Genomic DNA, 25,072 nt, shown 5'->3' on the forward strand with positions numbered 1-25,072 from the left:
TGCCAGTGTTACTGCTACATTATGCAAATTGGATGGAATAATGGAGGCTGACCTCCAAATTCTGCAATTACACCTGAAATCAACAGGTAGATGGTTGAAAATCGGACACAACTGGGTATTCCAAGAGGGGAGTGATCCCAAACACATAAAAACTGGTTTTGGGAGGGAAGCAGGTTAACATTCCGATTTTGGAATTGTCTTTCCAAAGCCCTAACCTCAACCCTAATGAAAATGTGTTGACTTTGCCAGGAGCTCTACCAATTCTGCCAAAAAGAGTGATCAAATACTCAGCCAGAATTATACCAAACACTTGTTGACTGTTATCAGAAGTGTCTAGTTCTTGCTAAGGGTCATTTTGCCAAATGTTTGTGGGGCTCTATGTACATTTGACCACGTTTGTATAATTTTGAACCTGTGCAGATTAAACACAATCCAAAATAAATTCAAACTTGTGAAACCAACTTGTGAACTCTGTTTTTAAAGTCGCTAAAGGTGTATGCTGTACAATCATTCCAGCCTGGAAAAAGAACAGTTCAACGAAACATTAAAAGCAATGCCAGTCATGCCCATGACGGTGTATTTAAACTTCTGATTGCAACTGTAAAAATCCACAATAATTATCTGTTCTACGGCTGATCCTGCCTGTTGAGGCAGATTGTATTTACAAACATGTACGATCTGGCACATTTAAAGGTTTTAAATCTGAGCAGCAAATGAATTTATGTAAACCTCTCAGGAGTGCTTGTCTCCATTATGAATCCTGTGTACAAACAAAGCTTTGATGACCAAATATAGCAGCAGCATTATCTTGATCCACCATTGTGTTTTTATAACAAGCTTTTCCTTAATACACAGCTAAGAATTTCCTGGTTATAAACAAAGAGAAAGTTCTCCAAATATGGACAGTGCCATACACAACAAATATCTGTGCACTGGTTTCTGTTTGCAAAATTGTTGTTTACTTTTTTCCGCCCATCCTGATTCGGGCCACGCAAGCGTGTTCGCTATCGTCACTCATACTTGGTGTACAAAGTTCACCAAACAGCTGCTTTTGGGGAAAAGTCATGGGAGGCCCCCGTCCGCTTTATAAGAAAGCACTTACACAATGGAAAAGCACATTACGATTTAAAAGTCATCTCAATGACACCTTTCCACACTGCTAATCGGCCAAACTGAGACACAAGCGGTGTGTATGCGACTAAGGTCTGGAGAGTTCACGAGCCCTTTGCCTCACATATATCCTGTATGACAGCATTTCATCACAGAGGTCGGCTTGACGAGGAAATCAGGTCATACCTCCGCGAGGTTCTCACAGCTAAGTGCGTTACTAATGGGATATAATATTTCCTGACTCTGTTATGACACCATAACACACGACAGCTGCTTTGGGTCAGTGGCTCGCTATTATTTGGAATTTCTCAGCACATGTGAATGCGGATCTCAAACAACCCATTGGTGACTGTGACGTGATAATGGCTCTGTGAAAACAATGCGTTTTCGTCACTGAGCTCAATAACTGTAACGCCAAAAGACTCCGAAGCCTTAAGAGTGGACAGTAGCACAGCTTTTAAACACTGTGTGCATAAAAACTGATTTAAACCCCAATATATTTACAACATCTTTCAATGTACTCACTTTGTCTTCTTTTTCAAGTGAGAATGGGGACATTAAATTATTTTTAACCTGCTACCTGCTGTAAGCTGCGTAACATATCTGATGCTCCTGTGTGAGAACAGCCCAGGTATTTGCAAGTTGACGTCACGCGTCCTGCTACCTGCGTGGCAGCATCTTCACTTTCCAGAAGTGAAAATACATCTGAGCAGACTATCTGCACTGATCTGATATATGCACACATGTGAAAGACTACCTTTGGGCGATGTCTCGACTTGATTGTCCCACCATTGCCTTGAGTTAAATTCACATTATTTTATGATTCCAACACATACTCTTTTCACCTAGTTGTCCGACTTATTGCATAAATCACTTAACAGTTATCTAGAAACCAATCTGATCTATCTCCAGTAGTTCATCTACGGCATGTTCGTCTTTGTTCTGTGAGAAAAAAGCGTACCGTACTTTTCCTAACTGTTGGGTACCGTGTGATGACAAAGGCACTAACCACACCTGACACTCAGAAGTTGTCAGGTGTTCAAAAGTACAACTTCTAAGTGTGCTTTTGAACTGTAACACTTTAGACCACAGGGTGTGGATTAATACGATAACAGAAATCTGTGGACATTTCCACTTACTGCTGAGTAGAAGTGATGGACGCATAACAATCCCTCACCACACACTGGTACCAATGAACCTGGAGACTTTCCCCACATCCACCTTTTGTCAGATTCACATTTGAAACATACAAATAAAGAAACAAAACACAACCAAGAGCATCATCCAGCAGCTGTCTGTGGCATTACGTTTCAATGCAGGCTGCAGAGTTTCAGCAACAAAATGTCTCCGTGTCAAAGTTTCCTTCAGTTGCTTTGCAGGCAAAAACCAGAGTGATATTTCTTTCAGCTCTCTGCTCTCATAGGATTTCTACGGTGACGATATTTATGGCAGCACTGATGATACGAAACCTTCAATTCCTCCAGTTTAAGCAAAGAGCAAAACCTGCCAATGATTGTTGAGGTTCTCATTTAACAACCACTTTATCCTAATGCAAAGTCTAATATGATCTCTATATATTTGTAGATTAGAAATCTATTAGAAAATTACTAGGTCATTGAGTTTATTGTTACTTTTTTGAAGATGATTTTCTGATTTTTTTCATTTGCCTTTCGTGTTATTGTTAGCAGAGAACACGTTTTATTAAAATTGAGAGCAGCTGTTAACATCCGTTTGACTTCTTTCAGGAATTCTATTCAAAACATGGCGCTTCTTCCATTTTTAATATTATTTTTCTCTTTAAGAGACTCAACTCGTGTCCTTAGAGAAGGTGAAATGGATTCGGCACCTGAGAGCGACGCGGTTTGCACTACTGTAGGTATTTACGTATTATATCATTGTGTCAGCATGTGCATGTTTGTGCAGTGTGTGGGCACAGACAATAGGCCTTTGTCTCTTCGTATCCTATTTTTCTGCAGTGGGTTCACACACACACACACACACACACACACACACACACACACACACACACACACACACACAGTTCCTCCTGGCTTCCGTCAAGTTACAAGAGTTTAGAGACAGCAAAACAGGAACAATCTGATCTTCGCTTCCTGCCTCACGTTTCCTGCCCCATCAACCCCCCACACCTCCTCAAAATAATGGCAATGAATAAAAGAGCGAAAAGATGGTGATGGTGGGAGAGAGAGATGCGGTTGCATGTGCATATGTGAATACAGGTAGTGTGAAGTGAGGACGGGGCCAAGAGAGTCATGAGAAAAAGGTGGGACTGAGTTCAGAAGTGATTCTGCGGTGGGCAGGTGATGACTTATAACAAGTTTACTACACGAAGTGACGACACTGGAATACTTGATTAAAAGTTTTAAAGTGCGTTGATGCATTTTAAAAGGTTTCCTTACTTATCTTATGATCGCTTGAAAGTTTCCCACACTACTGACATACTCTTACACCTATGAGCAAAATGAAGTCACGTAGTTTGGTAATTAGAAGGTTAACCATCGACATTGCTGACAAGCTTTTGCAGTAACAAGCAGACTCCAGTGAGGTATTCGGTCAATTGCAGCTCGGCGCATCTGCAGCAGTGCTGGCGGCATGACTGCGGAGGACTTTAGAATGCACGGGTCAAGTCAGACTTTGGGAAATACCCCTCATGGGTCTCTTTGGAACTAAAACGAGGTCATTCATCAGCTCGTGAGGCTAGCTTAAAAGCATCATCTCACGTGAAAAATTACAAAGCAAATGGAAATGTGTCGAAGCCCGCGGCGCTGTTGTGTCAAGTTCATTCAGACTTCTGCTCCTCACTAAAACACCTCTCCTCTTTTTTTTTTATAACTTTTACTGTTTCTCTGAGCATCTGCGTGTGGTTCTAAATATGTAAACAGATTAATGATTCAATATAAAGAAGGTTGGTTATGCTTGAATTTGTTGTGCAGCCTGTTAAGGTGGCCCAGCGTAGTGCCGTTGAGACATGCATGTGGGCCGCAAGTGTAAATAAATGTTTCCATGAATTGGAGGATTAAACTGTCAACTCCACTCAGTAATTCTTAAACTTTGTGACTCTCAAACGACTGAACTTGAACGTAATACGCACCAGTAATTTTGCGACACTCATACAAAGAAAGGTCACAATGCACGTTATGCAGCTCGGTTATGACACACACACACACACACACACATCACACACCACACACACACCAACGTACTAACGCACCTGATGAACTGCGGTTCTGAAGAAGGAAGTGAAAACTCAGTCCATCTGCTTTGACAGGAAGTCAACAGAAGCCACATACAGGCTTGCTGAGTCAATCAGAGCCACAGGAACAACCCCACAGCGCACACACACACACCACACACACACACACACACAGACACACACACACCACACACACAACACACACACACACACACCACACACAACTCACAATACGTTGTGATTGATAGTAAAAGTGAGCAGCTATCAATCCGCATCCACTGCAACATGGTACAGAGTTGGTACAATGAGTCAGATAAACCATACTAACAACATGTCGCTGAGTAACTGTGCGCGCGCAGCACACACACACACACACACACACACACACACACACACACACACACGTCACTGACACAGACAGTTAAAACGCAGAATGGCGTACCCCGTTCAACCCGTCCCTTTCAACGACATGAAGTCATGTATTTGAGCAATAACACAAACAGACCAGTAAGGACTAATTCAACAACAATGTGCTGAATTATGACTTATTTGGACTCAAAAATGAAAGAAGATTAGAAGCTGTCTGATCCTCCTGAAGAGCTCAATATGGAAGCTGCCCCAAACAAAGGAGACTAAAGAAACTGCGCGAGCTTCATTTTCACTGGGTTAACCGTGATACCTTATCTGGCCTGAATGGGTTTCATGTCAAACATCTTGGTTATTTGATGGTTAACTGCCTCGCCATTCTCAGTTTCACTGTTGCTCATCTCGGTCTCTCTTTATACAACAACACATTGTCTGGGACTGTTTTTAATGCCCTTTGCAGACAGTGTGGGAACATCTGCCTACAGATGCGAGGTCTCATAGTTCACTCTTTTAATAAAAGAATGAAAGACAAATGTTGATGCATCTTAAAATGAATATTTTGGGGAAAACATCATTTTTAGTGCACATTCAGTTATCGCCTATGGCAAACGTGACATATAACTGTGTGCAAAGACTGCATTTCCTTTTAATCTCGTGCAGCTCCTGTCTGGTTTAGCTGGTTGCCGTGACATGACGGCTTTATAACGACACTTGAAGGAGACCTGCGCACATGTCCGATGTGTACACTTTTTAAAATGCTTTTAACCGTAATTACTGCTCGCGCCTCTGTGAAGCGAATGACCTCGGCTGAGCAAGTGCACAAGAACAAATCTTAGCACTACACAGAGGACTGAAAGGACTTTTCACTTTCCAAAGACACACATAAAGTTATCTTCGCCCGTACATGTACTCACACACTGCCTCTTACTGGCCTGGACATGTACGAGTACAGTACAGAAAGTCACACGGCTGCTTAAAATCAAGTGCGATGAAAGATGAAAAGGGAGGTCTGCTGTTTTCTTAAAGCGAGCTGGTTTAATAGGAAAAACTGTGTGTGCAAGTGTGAGTCTCAACCGCCAGTCTAATTGCAATAGAACAAAGTTAATGAGCTTGATGAAAAAATAGTCCGGGTTACAACGCTGGAGATGGAGACAGATGGTGGGGGGAAAAAAAGAAAGAAAAAAGAAAATGTAAGTGGTCACGTAGGCGAATTCACGGGACAAGGAGAAGACAGGAGATAGAGCGAGGTAGCGAGGGAGGAGGAGATGATGATGAAAACAAGGAGAATAGAGAGGTTGAATGTGTGCGCCAGATATAAAACAAGATAACTTTGTATCTGGTAGCTTGGCACAGGTCAAACATGTAGGGGGACATTTCTCTGAGCTGCTTACCCGGGAGACAAACTCTGGTGACTGGAGGCTGAGTTGTTGCTGCAGGAGAGCGCCTGGAAGGACGAAAACAACACAGAAAGGGGGAAAGAAAGATGCTATAAAACAAAGACTACCACAGATATATATTTATATAGAAACACTAGCAAATCTTACTTGAAAATTTAAAAACCAAACACAAAAAAACACACTAAATTAACAGATTTTAGAGGCTCTGGCAATAATATATAGATATGTGGACGTTGCGTGGACTCCGGGCAGTCCTGTGGAAAAACGAAGTACCCCATGATTCATCAGCTGTACACCACCTTTAGCTGCGATAACTTAAAGTAACTGTGTTCTGTATGACTGTCTCACACATTGTGTGGGAATTTTGGCCTACTCTTCTTTACAACGCTGCTTTAACTCATTGATGTTTGTGGGGTTGGTTTATGCACAGCCTGCTAAGGTCCTGCCACAGCATTTCAAACAGGTCGAGGTCTGGACTTGGACTGGACCATCGCTTTGGTTTCGTCTGTCCAGAAGTCGTGCAGTTTGCTCAGATGCAGCTTTGCAAACCTAAGCTGTGTTGCCATACATTTGTTTCCAATTATACTTTTGTGAACTTAGAACATTTAAAATGCTAGCTGTGGCTGGCTCTTGGGTTTTCTGCAATTCCTCTGAACATTGCACAGTCTGACTTTGGGGTGAAGTTGCTGCATGTGCGTCCACACCTGGGAAACACACACCTGAATGCTCTAGACCAGCAAACTGAAAAAGTGTAAGTTTTTTAAGCATTTAGTTGTGTGTTTACATGTTGCATTTCCTGGTTGAACTGTGTGAAAAGTTTCGAAAAGTCAAGGCAGGGGTTGCAGTGTATAAATAGACTGAATACTTTTAGGTGGAGCTGGTCAGTGTTCTGCAACATGTTGCTAAACACATCAGTTTTAACCTCCTGAGAGCCCGTGTCCTCATATGGGGACATTACTGTTTCCTTCTTGCTCTTTGCTCAACTGTGTGAATGTGTATGAAAAAGTCAAGGAAAGAGGTTTCACAGTATAAACAGACTAAATGTTGGTATTTTGGCAGTGGCCAGTGGGCTGAAACACGTTAAAGACATTAATCTTAACCTCCTGAGGCCCCGTGTCCTCATATGGGGATGTTGCATTTTGGCTTTTCTGCTCATTATTCTCTATTCAGCTAAATATTTTACACTTTTTTTGTTGTGTTTTATGCTGTACAATGAACCCACCGTCCCTATGTTTTAAAAAAGTTTAACTGAGCTTGATTAGTATAAAAATAACCCAAATAAGAACTCGGGTTAAGTGAAAACTGTGCATGTGTGCTGGAATGATGAGCTCCAGCTTATGTGTGTGTTTAATTCAGTATACGTGAACGATCCACGTTTGTGCGCCGTGTGTGCTTCTCAGTCTTTGCTCTTGTCTGTGTGGAGCTATCAGAGCTAAATGTAGGTCAGACGGGCTTCAGGTAGTCAATACAGAAAACTGAGCGTTAATTCAGCCTGAGGCAGAGCAGAGAGCTTTTAGTGTCTTTAGAAACACATATTCATACTTAAACCTTCACAGTGACGAACAGAAAGAAAGGTGGCCTACATACATATTTCTAGTACATCTAAATCTGCAGTCGCACTCCACTGGGAGAGATGATGCTCAGTGTGCTGCTGCAGCTTAAAGCAACACTGTTGAAAAACGGAGCACTCTTACTTAACTATAACTATAAACGACACGTATATTGTTGAAAAAAAGAAAAGCTAGCCTTTCGAAAGAGAGAGACATAAAAAAATTGAAAAACTAAATAACGACACATTTTCTTCTTGGCATCTGAAGAGAGATTGTAACTAGTCTCCTGCGTTATCGTATGCCAAACGCATATATGCTGCAGCGGCCCCTGAAGTGGTGCACGGTGAATGCCAATGAGTCACTTCATGCGTGTGTAGCTGCAGGAGTGTTTTTCTGTTTGTGCTTCATGACAACAGAGGAATTCCTTATAGAGCATTTGAACAGTGCCGTGCACAGCAGAGAACTATTCCTATTGCTCTATTGCTGTAGCATCGTGTTGAGTTAACTTTTCAAATCTAGCTTGTATTCATTTTTGTCTGTCTGAAGTATGTAGGGTCTTCACTGGACTGGTTTAACTGTTCTGCTGCACTGATGTCAAACATCCCACTTCAGTCCCACTGCAAGACAATGCCTCCCCCTTGTGACAAACTGGTGGAACTGCAGACGGCAAGCATTATTCTGATTAAATTCTTTTACTTTCTAAAATCTAATATTATTCTGGGAAAAAAGCATTTACACTTACCACAAAATATGTGGTAAGTTATGTAGATTTCAGCTTGATTGATGTGTATGCATGAATTATGCCAGCTCATTATTTAAAATATGCTAGAAGCCACTAGAGGTACTTACTTGTTGGAGGCACACTGGACATTGGTCAGTACAGTGAAGTTATTCCTTACACTTCGAAGGCTTGCAAGAACCTGAACAAGCAGAGAGCGAATCAGTAGCATTCTTTGCACTTTTACTTATTTACTTCAATTTAAACATTAGGACGAATGTTGCTAGTCCTGTTCAAACTGAGCCCTTTTTGCACCACATGCACATTTCAAGTCTGCATTTTAAATTTCAGTTTTGCAACTACTTACATGTATGCTGATAACCGTGGTATTTATTGAAAGATTTACTTAAAATAGGCTTAACATAAAAACATAAATGTGTACATACAACTAGATAACGGGATATTTACCTGAGCAAAAGGTGTTACGATCAGGTCATCACCATGTCTAAAAAGAAACAAACCATCGTCAGCAAAATGCTTGGATACAAAATATATCAAGAAAATGAGAGAACTGTTAAGAAAGAGCAATAAGAAATGACCCAAGCAGCTTTGTGCAACAACCTAATAAATGGGAAGGAAAGTATCGTGGGAGAACGCGTACCTGGGTCAAGGAGGCCTCGATATTGAGATCAACCTATTTTTGTTAGCTGAGGTGGGGACAGAAAGTGACTCTTCTGTGGGTCCAAAAATATTGTGACAATGTGGTCAGTGAGGAGATCCTTATATAGTTAGGTCCATATGTTTTTTGGATAAAGGCACAACCTTTGTAATGTTAAACCTTTCAGCAGCCTTTCAGCTTTAATATAAGAAGGTGAACAAATAGATGGCACGAACTGCTTAGGAATTACAGACTCAGAAGTAACTGGACAAAAGTTTTCTAGAATTTGTTTTTGGCAGCTGTTCACTGAAACCCTTGATACGAGGTAAAATATGAAATCAGTGCAGTGAAGGAGCCCATCGTTAGGCCGAAAAAACTGAATAAACCCATTGTAGGAAAAGAGATTCCAGGACTGACCAAATGAACAATTTGGTCTGTTCTTATAAGGAAGGCAGCTCAAAATATTCCTCTGTAGGCCAGGAGGATGAGGGATTCTTTCCTTAGTTAAAAGGTTCAATGTCACAACAACTAGCCAAGTCAAGAAGTCGCTCCCAAGGAAGTGGTCAAAGTTTACAGATGAGAGACTCCTTCATGGACAGAAACAGTGAAGGTGCCAACTACAGATAACATTCAAGACCAGGAAGAGAACATCTAAGAGAGATGTTTCCAGAAAAAACACTTTGGCTTGATGAAGCCAAGACTAACAATACACTCTTTTCAGGAAATGTTGTCAATATTCTTGCAGTAATTTCATTGTGATCGTCACTACTTACGGTGAACACTCAGTGGCCACCTGTTCAACTGCTCATTAAGATAAATACCCAGCCAGCCTGTTGCCAGCCACCAGCCATCATGTTGGTGCCAGACTGGCTGGTCTGAATATTTCAGAAGCTGTTGATGTGCTGGGAATTTTCCCACACAAACATCTCTTGGGTTTACAGAGAATGTTCTGGAATAAACAGAAAAAATCCAGCGAGCGGCAGTTCTCTGGGCAAAAATGCCCCGTCGATGCCAGAGGTCAGAGGAGAATGGATAGACTGCGTCGAAGAGATAGGATGGTAACAGTAACTCAAATAAGCAATCGCTGCAACCAAAATATGAGGAAGAGCATCTCTGAACGCTGAAGGAGATGAGAAGCAGAAGACCACAGCCGGTGCCGCTCCTGTCAGCTAAGAACAGGTTGAACAAACTCACCAAAATCTGATAACAGACGATGGGATGGTGCCTGATCTGATGAGTCTTGATTTCTGCTGCCACATTTAGGTGGCAGGGTGAGAATCTGTCCTTTCTCCTGCTGCTGATGAAAGGGTGTGGTGCATAGAGCATCATTTAAACACCACATCCTACTTGAGTATTGTTCCTGACCAAGTTCATCCCTTTACCATCCATCATAGGTCAGATCATCTCAAATTATCTGATTACTTGATCACGACACATAAATGGCCTTCACAGTCACCAGACTTCAATCCAACAGAGCGCCTCTGGGACATGCTGGAGCGGGAGAGTCGCATCATGGATGTGCAGCTGACAGATCTGCAGTAGGTGTGTGATGCTATCATGTCCATATGGACCAAAATCTCAGGAATGTTTGCAGCACCTTGTTGAATCTGAGTAACAGAACCTGGTAATAGCAAAGTGTACCTAATTAAGTAACTATGGAGTGTATTCAGTCAGTCAGCTGATGTCCACTGAGCTATGTGCACAGTATGACAACATACTGCACGTATTAGTTAAATAATACTTTTAATGTACTAAGGTCAAGCATAGTGAAACATCTTCATTTACTGGAAGTGCAGATTACGAAAAACATTTCCTCACATGTAAAGTGATGATTGTGCTGAATTGACTCCTCCGATCTATGACATGCAAAGCAGTCAGCACAGTGAGAATAATTTTAGAGAAGAGAGCAGTAGTGTTTGTGGTGGAGGCCAGATATGCAAAACCTGGAATGCATGAACACAAACCAGGACTGACTGCGTCTAACAACCTGTGGCATTTTGCACCGTTAAAAAGCTGCAGAATCAAGTTCACTTGAGGTGAGAGCACCTCAACACCTGACCCTAAAAAACATACTTACTGAACTAATTTCAAACTAATTGCAATTTATTTCTACTCACAGTTCAGAGGCGATGGAGGAGTTTCGTGACATGGACTTGGGGGACAGTTCATAGTCGCTGTCTGAGCGATAGAGGAAGGACTCTCGGCGCTGGTTGTGACCTGGGAAGTTGGTGTGGAGGACCAGACCGGAGCCAGGGGAGGCCTGAGGGTCCAAGGGGCTGCAGCTAGAAGAGGGTCCATTCTCCACATCGAAGCTGAAAACATAAACGCACAGTTAAAAAGCGAATTCTTCACTGTTTCACTGTTTCATTGCTGAGAATATAGGGGCTAGCTTTAAGGGTCAAAGCAACAAAAGACTCCACCAGCATCTTTTGCTTCTGGCTTTCCTCTAATTTCATCGCGTCTCTCTTTGATTTCCTTTTGTTTTCACTATCAGGCAGCCTGACCTTGACCTAATTTTAATGGTGGAGCGTGAAAAAAGGGCAAGATGAATTCTTCCACATGTCAACATCCTATGAACAGATCGCGCTCCCACACACACGTATATTCATATCTTGTGGGGACATCTAATTGACATAATGCTTTCCCTAGCTCGTCACCCTAAACCTAACCATGAAAAATGAATTCCTAACCCCAACCTAATTGTAACCCCTGTTCCCACCGTTCAAACTTGTGGGGATTTTGGTCCCCATAAGGGCCGTTGGTCCCCACAAAGATATGAATACACGCTTACACACACACACAAAATAAATCATGAATAAACCGGACAAGAAAGGGCAGAGTGACACACACCGGGGCGCACTGTGTTCCTTCACTGATGACAGTTAGTGAGAATGATGCCGCTAAATTCATGGAAAGAAGAACGTGGAGGAATGGAGGGTTGACCTCCTTACGACACCCACTGAGAAGGAGGACCTTGAGACTCTAGAGACTGTAGGTTTTTTGGGGTTTTTTGGCTGTGGTTTATCCTCCCAGACATTTTTCCAAAGAAACAATCTGCATGTGACATTTACTTTCTTGTATTTTTCTCTGTACTTTACGCTTGTCAGCTTCTTTTCTTTTCCGTCTTTATAGTAAACACACACCTGCAGGAAGTGTACTGACGGTTGCACTACAAACAAACAGGCCGTAAAGAATAATATTAACTAAAATTAGTTTATTGGATTTGCTATATTGTGATTTTTCCCCTGTATCTCTTCTGCAAAGCGGCCTCTCTTCTTTTTATCATAAGAAAAGCTCAAAGTGGTAAGTGACTAAGTGAACAAAAGGCACCGAAACAGGCTTTATACTCCTGTGACTATCTGTAAAGCATTTGGGAATGAATGAGGAGGCGTTCTGGGTTTTTCTCCCCCCTTTCTTTCCTTCTCTTCCTATCCCCAGGGAAAGTCAGATGCAAAATGGCAAATAATGGCCATCTGGGTCCAGACCCAAAATGAGAACACATGTGACGTGAGCAAAAAGCTCTGCGATGAAAATAAAAAGCAGCGGCAATTTGGTGCAGCGTGAGGAAGTTTATATGGTTGCAGTTTTTCAAGCTCATATAAGAGTATTAAGAAAAACAGGAAGTAAATGAGACAATAAAAACCTCAACGAGCACGAGCTCCGTTTAACTGCATCACAATCACGGGCAAACACAAACAAGCCGCAGCATACACTTTCTGCTTCTCGGCTCCTCCCATCGATGGACCGTCGACTTCATGTCATGGGCGGTTCAAGGAGTCACAGACATGCAGAGACGCAGCTGCTGTGAGGGTGTAATAGCATCCTTACTGCCAGTCAGCAGGCCAAAATGTAGAATTACATATCAATGTAAGCTGTGTTTATATTAAAAAAACCCTCATTTTAAAATGATTGTAAGATTAAAATAATGACGATTTCATGATAATTAGAAGGATGTGACTGATTAACAGCACATATGTGGGGAAATTAAACAGCTTTAACACATCTGCTCATTTCAAGGCATTCAAAGCTACGACAGAGTGTAAAACAAGCTGCTACGGAGATACAGGAGCAATAATAGTTTATATAAAATCTCATAATTCCACTGGTACTGGGAAGATAGTGGCATAATGTGAGAGGTGAGAGGGAAATGGTACAAAAATACACAAGTAACACCAAAAAGTACGTAACTCTGTGGTGTGAGCTGTTTTCTTATTTATGGCGACATGCACCTGCATCCACACCCATTTGGTGTGGATGTTCGGGATTTATCTCATAATATTTAATAAGCTCATTTGTTGTAGGCAACAACATCTAAATCTGCCTGTTAACACATGCTGTCAGGTAAATGTAACGAAAGCAAAAGTTGGAGTGGAGGCACAAAACCTCTAGAGTGGAAAACGTGGACTCAATTTGAGAACACTTAAACCTCACGTTGAGTCATATCCCATCAGAGGGATGTTATGCTAATGTGAGTCATGGAAGAAGGTGTTGTGGTGGTACCGTTACACAACAGGAAAACACAAACAGTCAACACACAGTCATGACAGCCTTTGTCTTTTGTTAGCAATACCACACGATTGGATGTCCTAAAAGCAATTTAAAGTGTATAGACAGCATATTATGCTTAGACCTGTGGAAAAGTCATACCAGGAAAGTCTAAGGAGCTTGGAAGGAAAAGTGTCTTTGTCATCCGAGAAGCTTCTTCAGGATGAGAGGTGAAACGTCTTCAAGTAACTTAAAGAAGTGCAGACGCTTTTCTTTCCAAGCTCCTTAGACTACGATGAGCTGGATGACTGAGAACCTTCACAGACCTATATGAGGGAAAATAGTCAGTTAAGAAAAATCACCAGAATGTGATTTAAATTTACAAAAACCACGTCCTGCAGCTCTTTTCTTTCTATTTAACCCCCCAAACTGTCCAAAGTGCAGTGGTGCTTCCAATGTCTATGGCCACTTTCCAGGATGAAAGCTCTTTCCAACACTGTGGATTGCAGTACATCCCGAACTGAAAGCCTTTCTCTGTCAAACACCTGTGATTGGCTCAAGCTGAATCCCCAAAAACTTTATTTCTAAAGCCTGAAGGTGCAGGAATGTAGATCTCTCCCGGGTTATTTGATTAAAAATGTGCTGAAAGGTTATTGTGGATTTTGTCCAGTGACGCCAACATGTTGCCCAGCTTCAAAGGAGTACCAAGAGGTCCATGCAGGGTGGCACATACCTCTTCAGTGAAGTATGTTTAAATACTCTATATGTAAATGGAGTCAATAACATATCGACAAAAACACTTTAAAACTATTTATTGTATCATTATCTCTTCTAAGAAAACAAAGATAAGATTTTCAGCAACCAATCTGTCAGTTAATTCGGACTACAAAGCAATTCAAACCTGAACTGACCTTCATATGCCAACATTCAGCCTTATTTTCTCATAAAAACTGCATATTATCAAAAACTAATGACTCTCTTGTGGCTATCTGAGTGTTTATAGCTTTCTTGTCCCTAGGTAGCACTTATTTCAACCCACACGACCATATAGGGAATGCCAAATATATTTAACTTGGAAAAACTTAAGAGTGAATTTATAAGGTCCTCCAAGTTAAATATATTCCAAGTTAAAGTTACTACATGGAGGTAACCTTTCGAAGCTCCGGCTAATAGCTTAACGTGTATCTCTTTACACTCTTTGTGCAACTCCACTTGCAGAATGGAAATACTGAAAGCCTGTTTCCTTAGTGTTATCTACACAGGGAGGATAAAACAAAGAAAGCAGCCACTGAATACACAAGATAAGTAGTGGAGTGAAGTTATCCTTGGTGAATGTGAAGTATATGTCAAGTGAGGTGATAGTGGAAGGAAAAGGTTTTCCACCTTTGCTATTATGTTTATGGAGTTATGTAGATAATATTAGCTTAGTGAGAACTTGTTATTTATTTCTTCAGTCTAGAAAGTCAACTACTTCAAGCTATCAAGTGGTCAAGCTAGCAGGCTAACTAGCTAGCAGGCTAACTAGCATGTTTAAAAATAAAGTGAAAGTTTGTTCTCTTTGTGCAAAGGTCATGTTTAATCTGTTTTTTCATGTGGTGGCTGCCAACAGCTTGACACGAAATTAACTGCTGCACATGTAGCAGCACATGTAGCAGCTATATCCTACACAGTAGGATATAGCGCTATATCCTACACAGTAGGATATAGCGCAACTTCAATTTCAGCTAATGCTAAGGATAGCCCCACTACCTGTACATAGCACATAGCTGTTTTGCTGCTGTGTAGCAGTTTGAAATCTCATATATCAAACATTTTAAACCTAGATGATATATTAAATGACCTATTATTACAAACTAATCAGAATTATAGTTAATGGCAGATCCAAATCCCAACTCTCCTTTGCTCCCCGTATTTCTCAAACTGAACTTCAGTGATCTTTCATCTAGAGCAGTGGTTCTTAACCCGGGTTCAATCGAACCCTTAGGGGTTCGGTGAGTCGGTCTCAGGGGTTCGGCAGAGCCTCCACCGTGACATGCATGGCTCATTTTGTGCACCAGTTAAAAACATATCTATGTCTTCAATTAGAAAAAATCATATTTTATTTTTCACTAAAGAGGGGTTCAGTGAAAGCACATATGAAACTGGTGGGGCTCGGTACCTCCAACAAGGTTAAGAACCACTGATCTAGAGGAAGTAGACCCATGCCAACAAAATGCCCTTGCCCAGCACAACAGAGCCACCAATCAACTCAATGTTGTGGTGAATGGTTCAAGATTTTCCACTATTTTCTGGGGGTCTGTCTGTAACTTCTCTGTGATTGTTGTCTCAAGTAATTAGTGAAGAAAAATAACCCCATTTTTCTTATGGCTGTGTTTTCCACCAGTCTTGTTAACAGGACAAAGAAGGGATATCCAATCATTTATCCTCAAAAACAATACAAAGGGAGACCTTGGGAACAAAGACGATTTCCTACTGAATGGGGTATCCTGGTGATTTAGTGGATTAGTGAACTGGTCTGGGAATCCACTCTCATATCATTCACCCATGTTTGTCTTTGAAGTTTATGTATAGAGAAAGGTCGACATTAGCACGTTTCAGTCCTTACTCTATCAACCACAGGCAGGCCTGTGGGTTAGGCATGATGAGAGCAAGGACAGCCGCAGTCCTGTCATTTTAATAATGATCTTTCAAGGTAAAGAGGCAAAGTAGCATGTCTTTGAATCTGACAATGTGTGAACAGAAACTAAATGAATCAAAGTGTCGCCAGGTTCCATGACGCTGTGGGTTAGGGTATGATAGGGTTAGATATGTTATCTGTAAACTTTCAGGGAACTGTGGTGGTGGCACAGACTAATAGCAGTTCCCTAGAAATAGGTTTTCCCAGTAATTGTGATGTTTAAGATACTGGGTAAGTCATTCAAGTTTCAGGGTGTATTTCTTTTATACCACAATCAGGAAATGGCCCTTCTGACCCCCAAGTAATTTACTATAAAGACGACATTCCTTTCCCATAATGTAGCTGCATCTGTCTGGGTGATGAGCAGAGTGATGGACTAAGCTGACATAATAACAGAAGCAGAGAAATTTCCTCAATGTTTACTTAATCGTGGGTTCATTTTGTTGGATCGTTCTTGGCCTCTGATGCTAATCTTCCTGCAGCCAGACACAAAAAAATGTCCAAATAAAACATGGTCGCAATAATGACTGCAATTTTCCAATCAAACAGAGTGAAGACAAACATCGAAATAACTTCAAATTCAAAAGCAGATTATCTTGGAGCTGATCCTAACAATCGCAACTCAGTCAAATAATATGCATAACTCTCAATATGAATAATATCTCAAATTAGCCATTTCATTTAGTCAAAAAGGAAATAAAAAAAACATTACCACTGGATTCAGGACTATCCTGGGAAATCAAACCATTAATTTATTTGAACAAAATATAAATAAAGTCTCACTAGAGCAGCAAACAAAGTCCACTTTATGTAAACCCCATCAATGATTACCAGGGACATGCAGTAAATACAGCTTGTTGCGTTTGGCCCAAATTTAGCATGAGAAGCTAAACCCCTCCAACGCTTTAAGTGGAACGTGTTTATTTGAAATTCTGTTGTCACAACAAGTCCATGTGGTAAACAGAAGCAAAACAAAGTGGAGATAGTGAGGACGAATGGAATATTTGTGACAAAAATTGTAAGTCTTTTTCCAAGGAAATGACTCCACTTCCCAGCTGTGAAACAATGGTGTTGTTTCAGGTTGACAGTAGAGACACTCACTATTTGATTGACTCGCATTTACTGGTAGAGCTGGACTGCCCAGTATCCTGTCTGGTGAGGTAAGGCACATGGGGACTGACAGAAACCAATCCACAGCCAAAGATCTAAAACAGTCCAGCTTTCAATTAGAGCTCACGTCAATTCACGTATTAATGGAACATGACAAGCGCCCGGTTCATCTAGAGCAGTGGTGTCCAACTCCAGGCCTTGAGGGCCGGTGTGCTGCAGGTTTTAGATGTGTCCTTGATACATCACAGCAGATTAAAACGGCTAAATGACCTCCTCAACATGTCTTGAAGTTCTCCAGAGGCCCAGTAATGAGCTAATCATTCGATTCAGGTGTGCTGACCCAGGGTGAGATCTAAACCTGCAGGACACCGGCCCTCGAGGCCTGGAGTTGGCCAAGCCTGATCTAGAGAGATGCACACCTACAGACAGTTTCGGCTCATCAGTTAACAACATGGATGTCTCTGGACTGGAAGAGGAAGCTTAAGCACCCGGCTGACACACACAGGCACAACTTCTTTGCTGTGAACAGACAGCTGTACTTCGTAGCTCTCCCCAAACCAAGTATTGCTAATTCGGCAAAGTTTTTCAGGTGTGTACCTCTGATATGAGTCAAAGTTTCAAGTGTAATACTCTATTTGTACCAACGATTTAATAATCAAAACTAGTAATGAAACTGCTGAATAGCCGGATAGAAACTTTCTACCAGGTGAGAAGCACGTAATGAGACGTTTCACTTGTTGAGTTGTTGTAGCACACTCACTATCACAGCAGCTTCTCATTTACACTTTCAGCAACACTGTCGGTCACAGTTAGACTTTTGCATGTTCCAACATGCCCATGCTGGTGGGCAGGTGAAGCACAGCATTTTTTTTCATGAGCACCCTGCTACTGCTGCTGTAAAGGTGAACAAGGTTGAACTAAAACATTAATGCTGCAGAATGGAACAAAGAGCTGAAACAGACTATAAAGTTTTGGATTATAATGCCTCATTGATCTCACTTTATTTTCACATTGTTGTTTAGCACTTACTTGTTACTTGGGTGTCAATCTCAAGACAGAACAGAGAGATTATTTATAATAAAACCACAAAAAAAACACAGTTAGTCTCAGGAGAAAAGATTCCGAACAAGGCCCAGTTTGCATCGACTTTTGGATTTACAGTAAATGTTTGGATCAAAACTAAAAGTTCATGCATAATAATTAAAGTAGTATTGAAACAAGGATCACAGATTTCAGTCTAATTTCTTTTTCACTTTCATCTGTACATGAAATTTTCTGTTATAAATAGAAAAGCAGCAAATAACAGAGAGCCAGAGTGTGTGACAGAAAGAAAAAAAAGCATTCTTATATGTTAATGTGATCACTTCCTTCCTGTGTGTTATGGTAAGGCGAAACCGGTGACCATGTGTTTGTTGGGCTGTGAAAACAGTCATGCTATGGCAACACCTCTTGTTTCTCACACCATTGGCAATGGCTCAAATAATTTTTCTTCAAGTCACACTGAAAAAGGCTTTTATTATGTTATTAAATTACCAGCACTACTAATGTTAACAGTCGTCAGCTCCAAAAAAGGAGAAAAAAAAATCTCTCCACTCCTTGCAAACGTTTGTGACTACAGGAGGGGAGAGAAGCGTGGGCCAGGCAGCATATCCTAAAAAATCCTTTCTGTCTAACCAGCTGGCTCAGGGTAATATGCCAGAGTTTTGCAATACCCCAGAAGAACTGATGGGCTGATTGAATGATCCCATCAGAGCAAGCAAAAATAGCAGCTAAGTTTCATGTTCCAGCGATCTCAGACAAATTTCCTTACACGAATCTGCAGCAGATAAACCTAAAAATAGGTTAATTACCCGAGCTAGCCAGGACATGCTAAAGCAGACAGTTCCCAACCCATAAGCTTATACAATTCCTCAGGCACAAAGTGTTCGCCTTTAACAATCTGGAGATCATGAAAACAAACTATGCAAGGTCATTATCTCATGACCACCAAAGAGCGAACTCGACACTCAGCTAAAGTTTGTTGATATGTCTGTGAAGGATCTCAGTCATCCAGGTCATGGTAGTCTAAGGAGTTTAGAAAGAAAACCATCTGGACTTCTTTAGGTTTCTTGAAGACGTTTCATCTGCTTCTTCAGTTCTAAGAGCAATTGGTGGAGAGTCCCAGATTTTAAGCCCTATGGGGGTGTCCCCAAGAGGTCATGGACCCCCTATCACCTCAGTAAATCACATGATAAGGTAGGGCTAGGTTTCACAATGGAGTCACCTGAAACCTTGGCTGATTGTGAACTACACCTGTTTTCACATCTTGGCTCGTGTGATTAGGTAGAGGATCAACAGGGGGTCCATGACCGAGCACCTTAGACTTTTATTGATATGCCACCTATATCCCGTATAAAGACCTAGAAAAGCTCATCCACGCCTTTGTAACGTCAAGGCTAGATTACTGTAATTCACTTTATTGTGGTTTCCACTCTTCCCTTTTACATAGATTACAGACAGTTCAGAATGCTGCAGCTCGCATTCTAACTAAAACCAAGAAGTTTGCCCACATTACTCCTGTCCTTGCTGATCTGCACTGGTTGCCTGTCAAATATCGTATTCAATTTAAAATTTTGTTGTTTACTTTTAAAATTACCAATAACACTGCACCAAGCTATCTTAAGGAACTTTTACACCCATATGCTCCTGCTAGGGCTTTAAGGTCATCCTCACAGTTACTGCTGGTTCAGCCCAGATCTCGACTGAAATCTAGAGGTGATCGATCGTTTGCTCTAGTTGCACCGGAGCTGTGGAACAATCTCCCGATTGGCATCCGGGCGTCTGATTCTATTCATTCTTTTAAATCACAGCTAAAAACATATCTTTTTAAACTTGCCTTTTCTACCAGTTAAATGCTGGCTTGCTTGCAGTGACCTATTGTATTAAATTCTCTGCTATCTTTCCATTATTGGTGTCTTTTATCATGGTGGTACAGTCTTACCTTGCTATAACCTATGTGCTGCAGTTTACTCTTATTGGTGGCTTTTATCTGTGAACATAATTCATTACCTTTATGTATTTGATGTTAATGTGTGAACTGTTTTATTTTTTATTGTTTTATGTAAAGCACTTTGGTATGCCCAAGGCTTTTAAATGTGCTCTATAAATAAAGATTGTTGTTGTTGTTGTTGTTGCCACCTTCACCTACGATATACATGTATACACATCTCATTTTCAGTAAAAGAAGCAGTCAGATGATACTCTGTCAGTATTTGGCAAAACATTCAAAGAGCAATTTAAAATGCAAAACACTGCAATTGTCCTTCTATTTGTTTGACTTATATTAGCTCCAAACTGTCTTCAACAGTGAGTCAACAGTGTCACAATAGCACAGACCTACTCTACCCCACTATGTGAATTATAAGAATTATAGTTTTTTTGTTTAAATCATCTGTTTATTTAAGGAGGACACTAAACTGGGCTACATTTGTCTAGCCACAGATTGATAAGGCTTATACACGTCTATATTTTTCATGTAGTTGGACTGGTATCGCAGCAGAACCCCTCCCTGAGCCTGGTTCTGTCGAAGGTTTCTTCCTGTTAAAAGGGAGTTTTTCCTTCCCACTGTCGCCAAAGTGCTGCTCATAGGGGGTCATATGACTGTTGGGTTTTTCTCTGTATGTATTATTGTAGGATCTACCTTACAATATAAAGCGCCTTGAGGTGAATGTTGTTGTGATTTGGAGCTGTATAAATAAAACTGAATTCATGTTTTCTTCATTATCAGCAATCTTTGCTGGCATTGCGAACTTCTTGGAGGGAACACAGGAGTCACAGTGCTTGAAATTCCCATGTGGTGTCCTGTAGCCCTGATGCACAGTTACATTTTAGGAGCTAGAAATAGAGCTTTTTAATATCACTTCTGTGTAAAACTATGCTGGCACCAGCCCACATTGCATTTTTTCCCACTGACCCAAAACAAGCATTAGCAAAAGTATTTATATTAATTAACTTAGGTCAAATTTCGTCAAAGCCCTCCTTATTACATCAACAATCTAGTCTCCCTGCAAAGCACCCAAACAAAAAACAAGCACATCCAGAATTATAGCTATGAAACCACTTTATGGAAGAAAAATAAATCTATATAAAACCACGATGAGAATTAAAAAGTATCACGTGGCTTTTTTTCAAAAACTGTAAAAAAAAAAAAAAAGTAGAAAAGCAACAATGAAACTAGATACTAGAATCCAACTAGAAAACAGGATTTATTATTAGAAACGAGGTCAGTAACATAATCGTGATTTGCACCAAGTCATTATACATGCTCATTTAGGTACGGAGTCGTGGAGCAGACGCTCTCGTTCCAAGTCATTTTGCAGCCTATATACGCTGGCCTTTGTGTCAGTGAGGCAGGCCAAAGGTGTGATGATGGCGGTGATGATAAAGAATCAGGAGCTAAAGGTGGTGTGATTGAAGTGTGATGTTATTTAGAGCAGAGAACCACTGAAGAAATGGCACGTCTGAACTAAAAGAGAAATATATTTGTACTAAAAATCTAGACAAAGAGAAATAATAGTAAATGATCTGGTATTAATATAGTGTTTTTCTGCTCCTACCGGGCAGTCGAAACACTTCACGCTACAGCCACCTTGTGCTGAAAGTTTTGTGTAAATGCATTTGTTATTTTTCTTTTGCATTTTTTGTTAATATCTTGGCTTCAATTGATGATTTATTCTGCTTGTTTTTCACGATTCCTTTCGTTTTGTTATAACTTGCAGATGCTTTCTGTCATATAACAAAGACTCCTCGTTGTTGATCAGTGTTTAGACCTCAGCTGGTATTTAAATTTGTCATTACAATTTTTCTCAAATTGCACTGAGGATGGCTTGAGGCTGAATCCATTTGTTATAAACCACATTTAGTTTAACACACATCAATGCTGTATTCTATGCACTTTAAGTGCTTTTTACCCATCACACACAGACTCACATGCTGATGGATGCATCAAGGGATTAATCGCTTAACTATGTTCCCCAAGGATGCTGGAGGGATTTCAAACCACCAACCTTCTGATATGTCCGTAGTTTTATTTTTCTTGCACCAAAGGACAAGTGGTTTATAGTAAAGTGCAACCAGTCCAGAAACGACTATCCTCTACTGCAGGCTTGGCCAACTCCAGGCCTCGAGGGCCGGTGTCCTGCAGGGTTTAGATCTCACCCTGGGTCAGCACACCTGAATCAAATGATCAGTTCATTACCAGGCCTCTGGAGAACTTCAAGACATGCTGAGGAGGTCATTTAGCCGTTTTAATCAGCTGTGTTGGATCAAGACACATGTAAAACCTGTAGGACACGGGCTCTCGAGGCCCGGAGTTGGCCACCCCTGCTCTACTGCTAACACAACGTTGACTGTATGCAAAGGCAACAAGATAACACAAAGCAGGTGAACCGAGAACGATAACAAGGCTGACTGTGTGCCGATACCAGCCGAGCAGACAAAGCCTGATCTTTAGCAGGTGACAAAAACAGCGCTGAGCAGTCAGACTTGCAGCATTTTATGTAAATAGACCTCGGCTGTGTCATTATTAGGACAGGGATTTATGCCAGCGTGTGGGCGGATCGTGGATTAAAATGAATTTTGTTAACTGGTGCGACGATAGATTTCAGCCCATGTAGATTAACGTGAAAGTAATTTAACAAGAAGTGTTTCAAATTATTCAAATGACTTTGAATAGGAACAGGAAACGGAGGCTACAGTTTGGATGGACTCACCAAAACTGTACAACGGAACATTGGACAGCGTTGCCCTGTGTGATGAGTCTGGATTACTTCTGGATGCTGTAGGTTCACATTTGGCGTACATAACGTGAAAGCGTGGCTCCATCCTGCCTTGTATCAAAGTTTCAGGCTAGTGGCCGTCACATACACTTTGGGCCTATGAGTACCAACTGTGTATTAATTGTCTTTCTCCACAGTGTACCCATTTTCTAATGACTAATTCTAGCTGTTGTAATGCACCATGTCACCTTAAAATGGTTTGTTGAACATGACAGTGAGTTTCCTGCGCTGCCTCATCCGTCATCAGATCTCAATCCCATAGAGGACCTTTGGGATGTGCAGCTGACAAATCTCTAGAAACCACTTGATATAGTCTTGAATCCATGTCAGCAAGAATTAAGACAAAAGACGATCCAACCCTGTACTAGTTGTAACAAATTGAGTAGCCAGTAGGAGTAAATTCTTTTAACTACAGATCAGAATAATGGCACGTACCAAAGCAAACACCTCAACACCATTGTCTTAATCTGCTCAGCCATCAGCCCTTATTGTCATCAGCCCTTTGATTACTTCAACTGACATTAGTCACCATCATCATCATACAAACTTTATTGCAGCAGCGGCTAAATTTTAGCTTTTACAAGTCACTCAGAAATCAAAGCTCTTGACCACGGCAGACTTGGGAGTCGTGAAGTGCACTGCAAATAAAACTCTGGGAAACCACAAACTCTACAACACAGAGCTGCACTCCACCCATGGACAAGCAGCACAAAACACTGTAATTCAAAATCCTTTGCTGCAGAGAAAAATGGGTCAGCAAAATAAAAAAGGAATCTGGCTTCAAATGCCTACAGCTGTTTAACACGCAGCAAATAGAAGATGAGGGTAAATGGTTCAATCACACATCTTTGACTCTTGTCACGGTCACACAAATGAGGCTTTGTCATTGAGAACTTAAATGTGGTTTCAAAAGTCAGATCTTATTGTAACTGCATAAACAGCATGTTCCACAACAGTCTAAGCTTGAAACTGAAACTCCCATGGTCTGATGTATTTTCAGCCTGTATCGTATAGGCTTAAAATAATAAAAAGAATTTTAAAAAAGGGATCCAGCACCCAAGAAAACATTCTGTTATAGATACAAGGAGCTTTGCTCTTTGTTATTATGCCATAGAAATCCAGGTCACCGGCCAAATATTTGGTTAAGCCCATCTTCTGCTCCAGCTGGTTATGCTACACACAGTCCCTGGGACATACAGTATATAGGTTAACTCATCCACACCCACCACCACAGGGCAGCTGCATGCCCGTAACTATGTAATCCAACGATCTACTAACAAAAGCACATACACTCACAACACACAGAGCAATGTGAGGAAGCAGTCATAAGGCAATTACTCCCCAGTGCTCACATGTCTACCTGTCTAATGATTCAGTACAGTGCACCATTTGTGTACTTCTCCTTTCTTCACTGTAGTCCAGTACTTTCCACAGGAAACCCTCAGTCACAGAGGTGGAACCCACCCAACCAACGAGAGGTTGATGCCCAACGTCTCCAGACATCCACAATTACACACTACCTTTCCCATTTCCCCTTCTATTTTTGCTTAAATGTCTGCAGAAATAAACAGATTGTGATTCTTTAATGCAAACAAGAGAAAATTACTTCTCGCGTGTAATTCGGGATATTTTATTTAATTCATTAAGGCTATCTAGGCCTAATTTGGTTGTATTTAGTTGTTTCTCTTTTATCTGCACGCTCTCTAAACACTGAAAAAGTCCCACCCGGCAGCCTGATCAGTCTCCTGCTAAGCCAAAATACCGTCAGCCCTCTTGGGGCGAGACCCAGCCTAGTTTTCACACTGGTGTAGTTTCTCCCTGAAACAGCCTACATGACTGATGAATACTTAACATGCTTTAAGGTTTTGCTGTTCATCAAAGCAAATTCCTAACATAGTAATAACAAGTAAAAACAAATATAATACTTGTAGGGCAAGTACTATATTCAAATATTTGTTACATTTTGAATCAAAT

General features: G+C 41.0%; 1 protein-coding gene across 2 annotated transcripts in view; it reads right to left on the reverse strand.

The window, feature by feature from the left end:
• pde4ba (phosphodiesterase 4B, cAMP-specific a) overlaps positions 1–25,072 on the reverse strand; it is a gene marked incomplete at its 5' end in the record, with an annotated part of 164,828 nt that overhangs the window by 46,662 nt on the left and 93,094 nt on the right. For both annotated transcript variants that reach the window (XM_005948780.2, XM_005948779.2), the window contains 4 exon segments: positions 6,079–6,131; positions 8,484–8,554; positions 8,821–8,857; positions 11,128–11,322. In XM_005948780.2, the coding sequence (XP_005948842.2) occupies positions 6,079–6,131; positions 8,484–8,554; positions 8,821–8,857; positions 11,128–11,322 (356 nt within the window).

Source organism: Haplochromis burtoni, unplaced genomic scaffold, assembly GCF_018398535.1.
Source record: "Haplochromis burtoni strain Fernald_Lab_line unplaced genomic scaffold, NCSU_Asbu1 Contig_606, whole genome shotgun sequence".
Lineage (NCBI taxonomy): Eukaryota > Metazoa > Chordata > Actinopteri > Cichliformes > Cichlidae > Haplochromis > Haplochromis burtoni.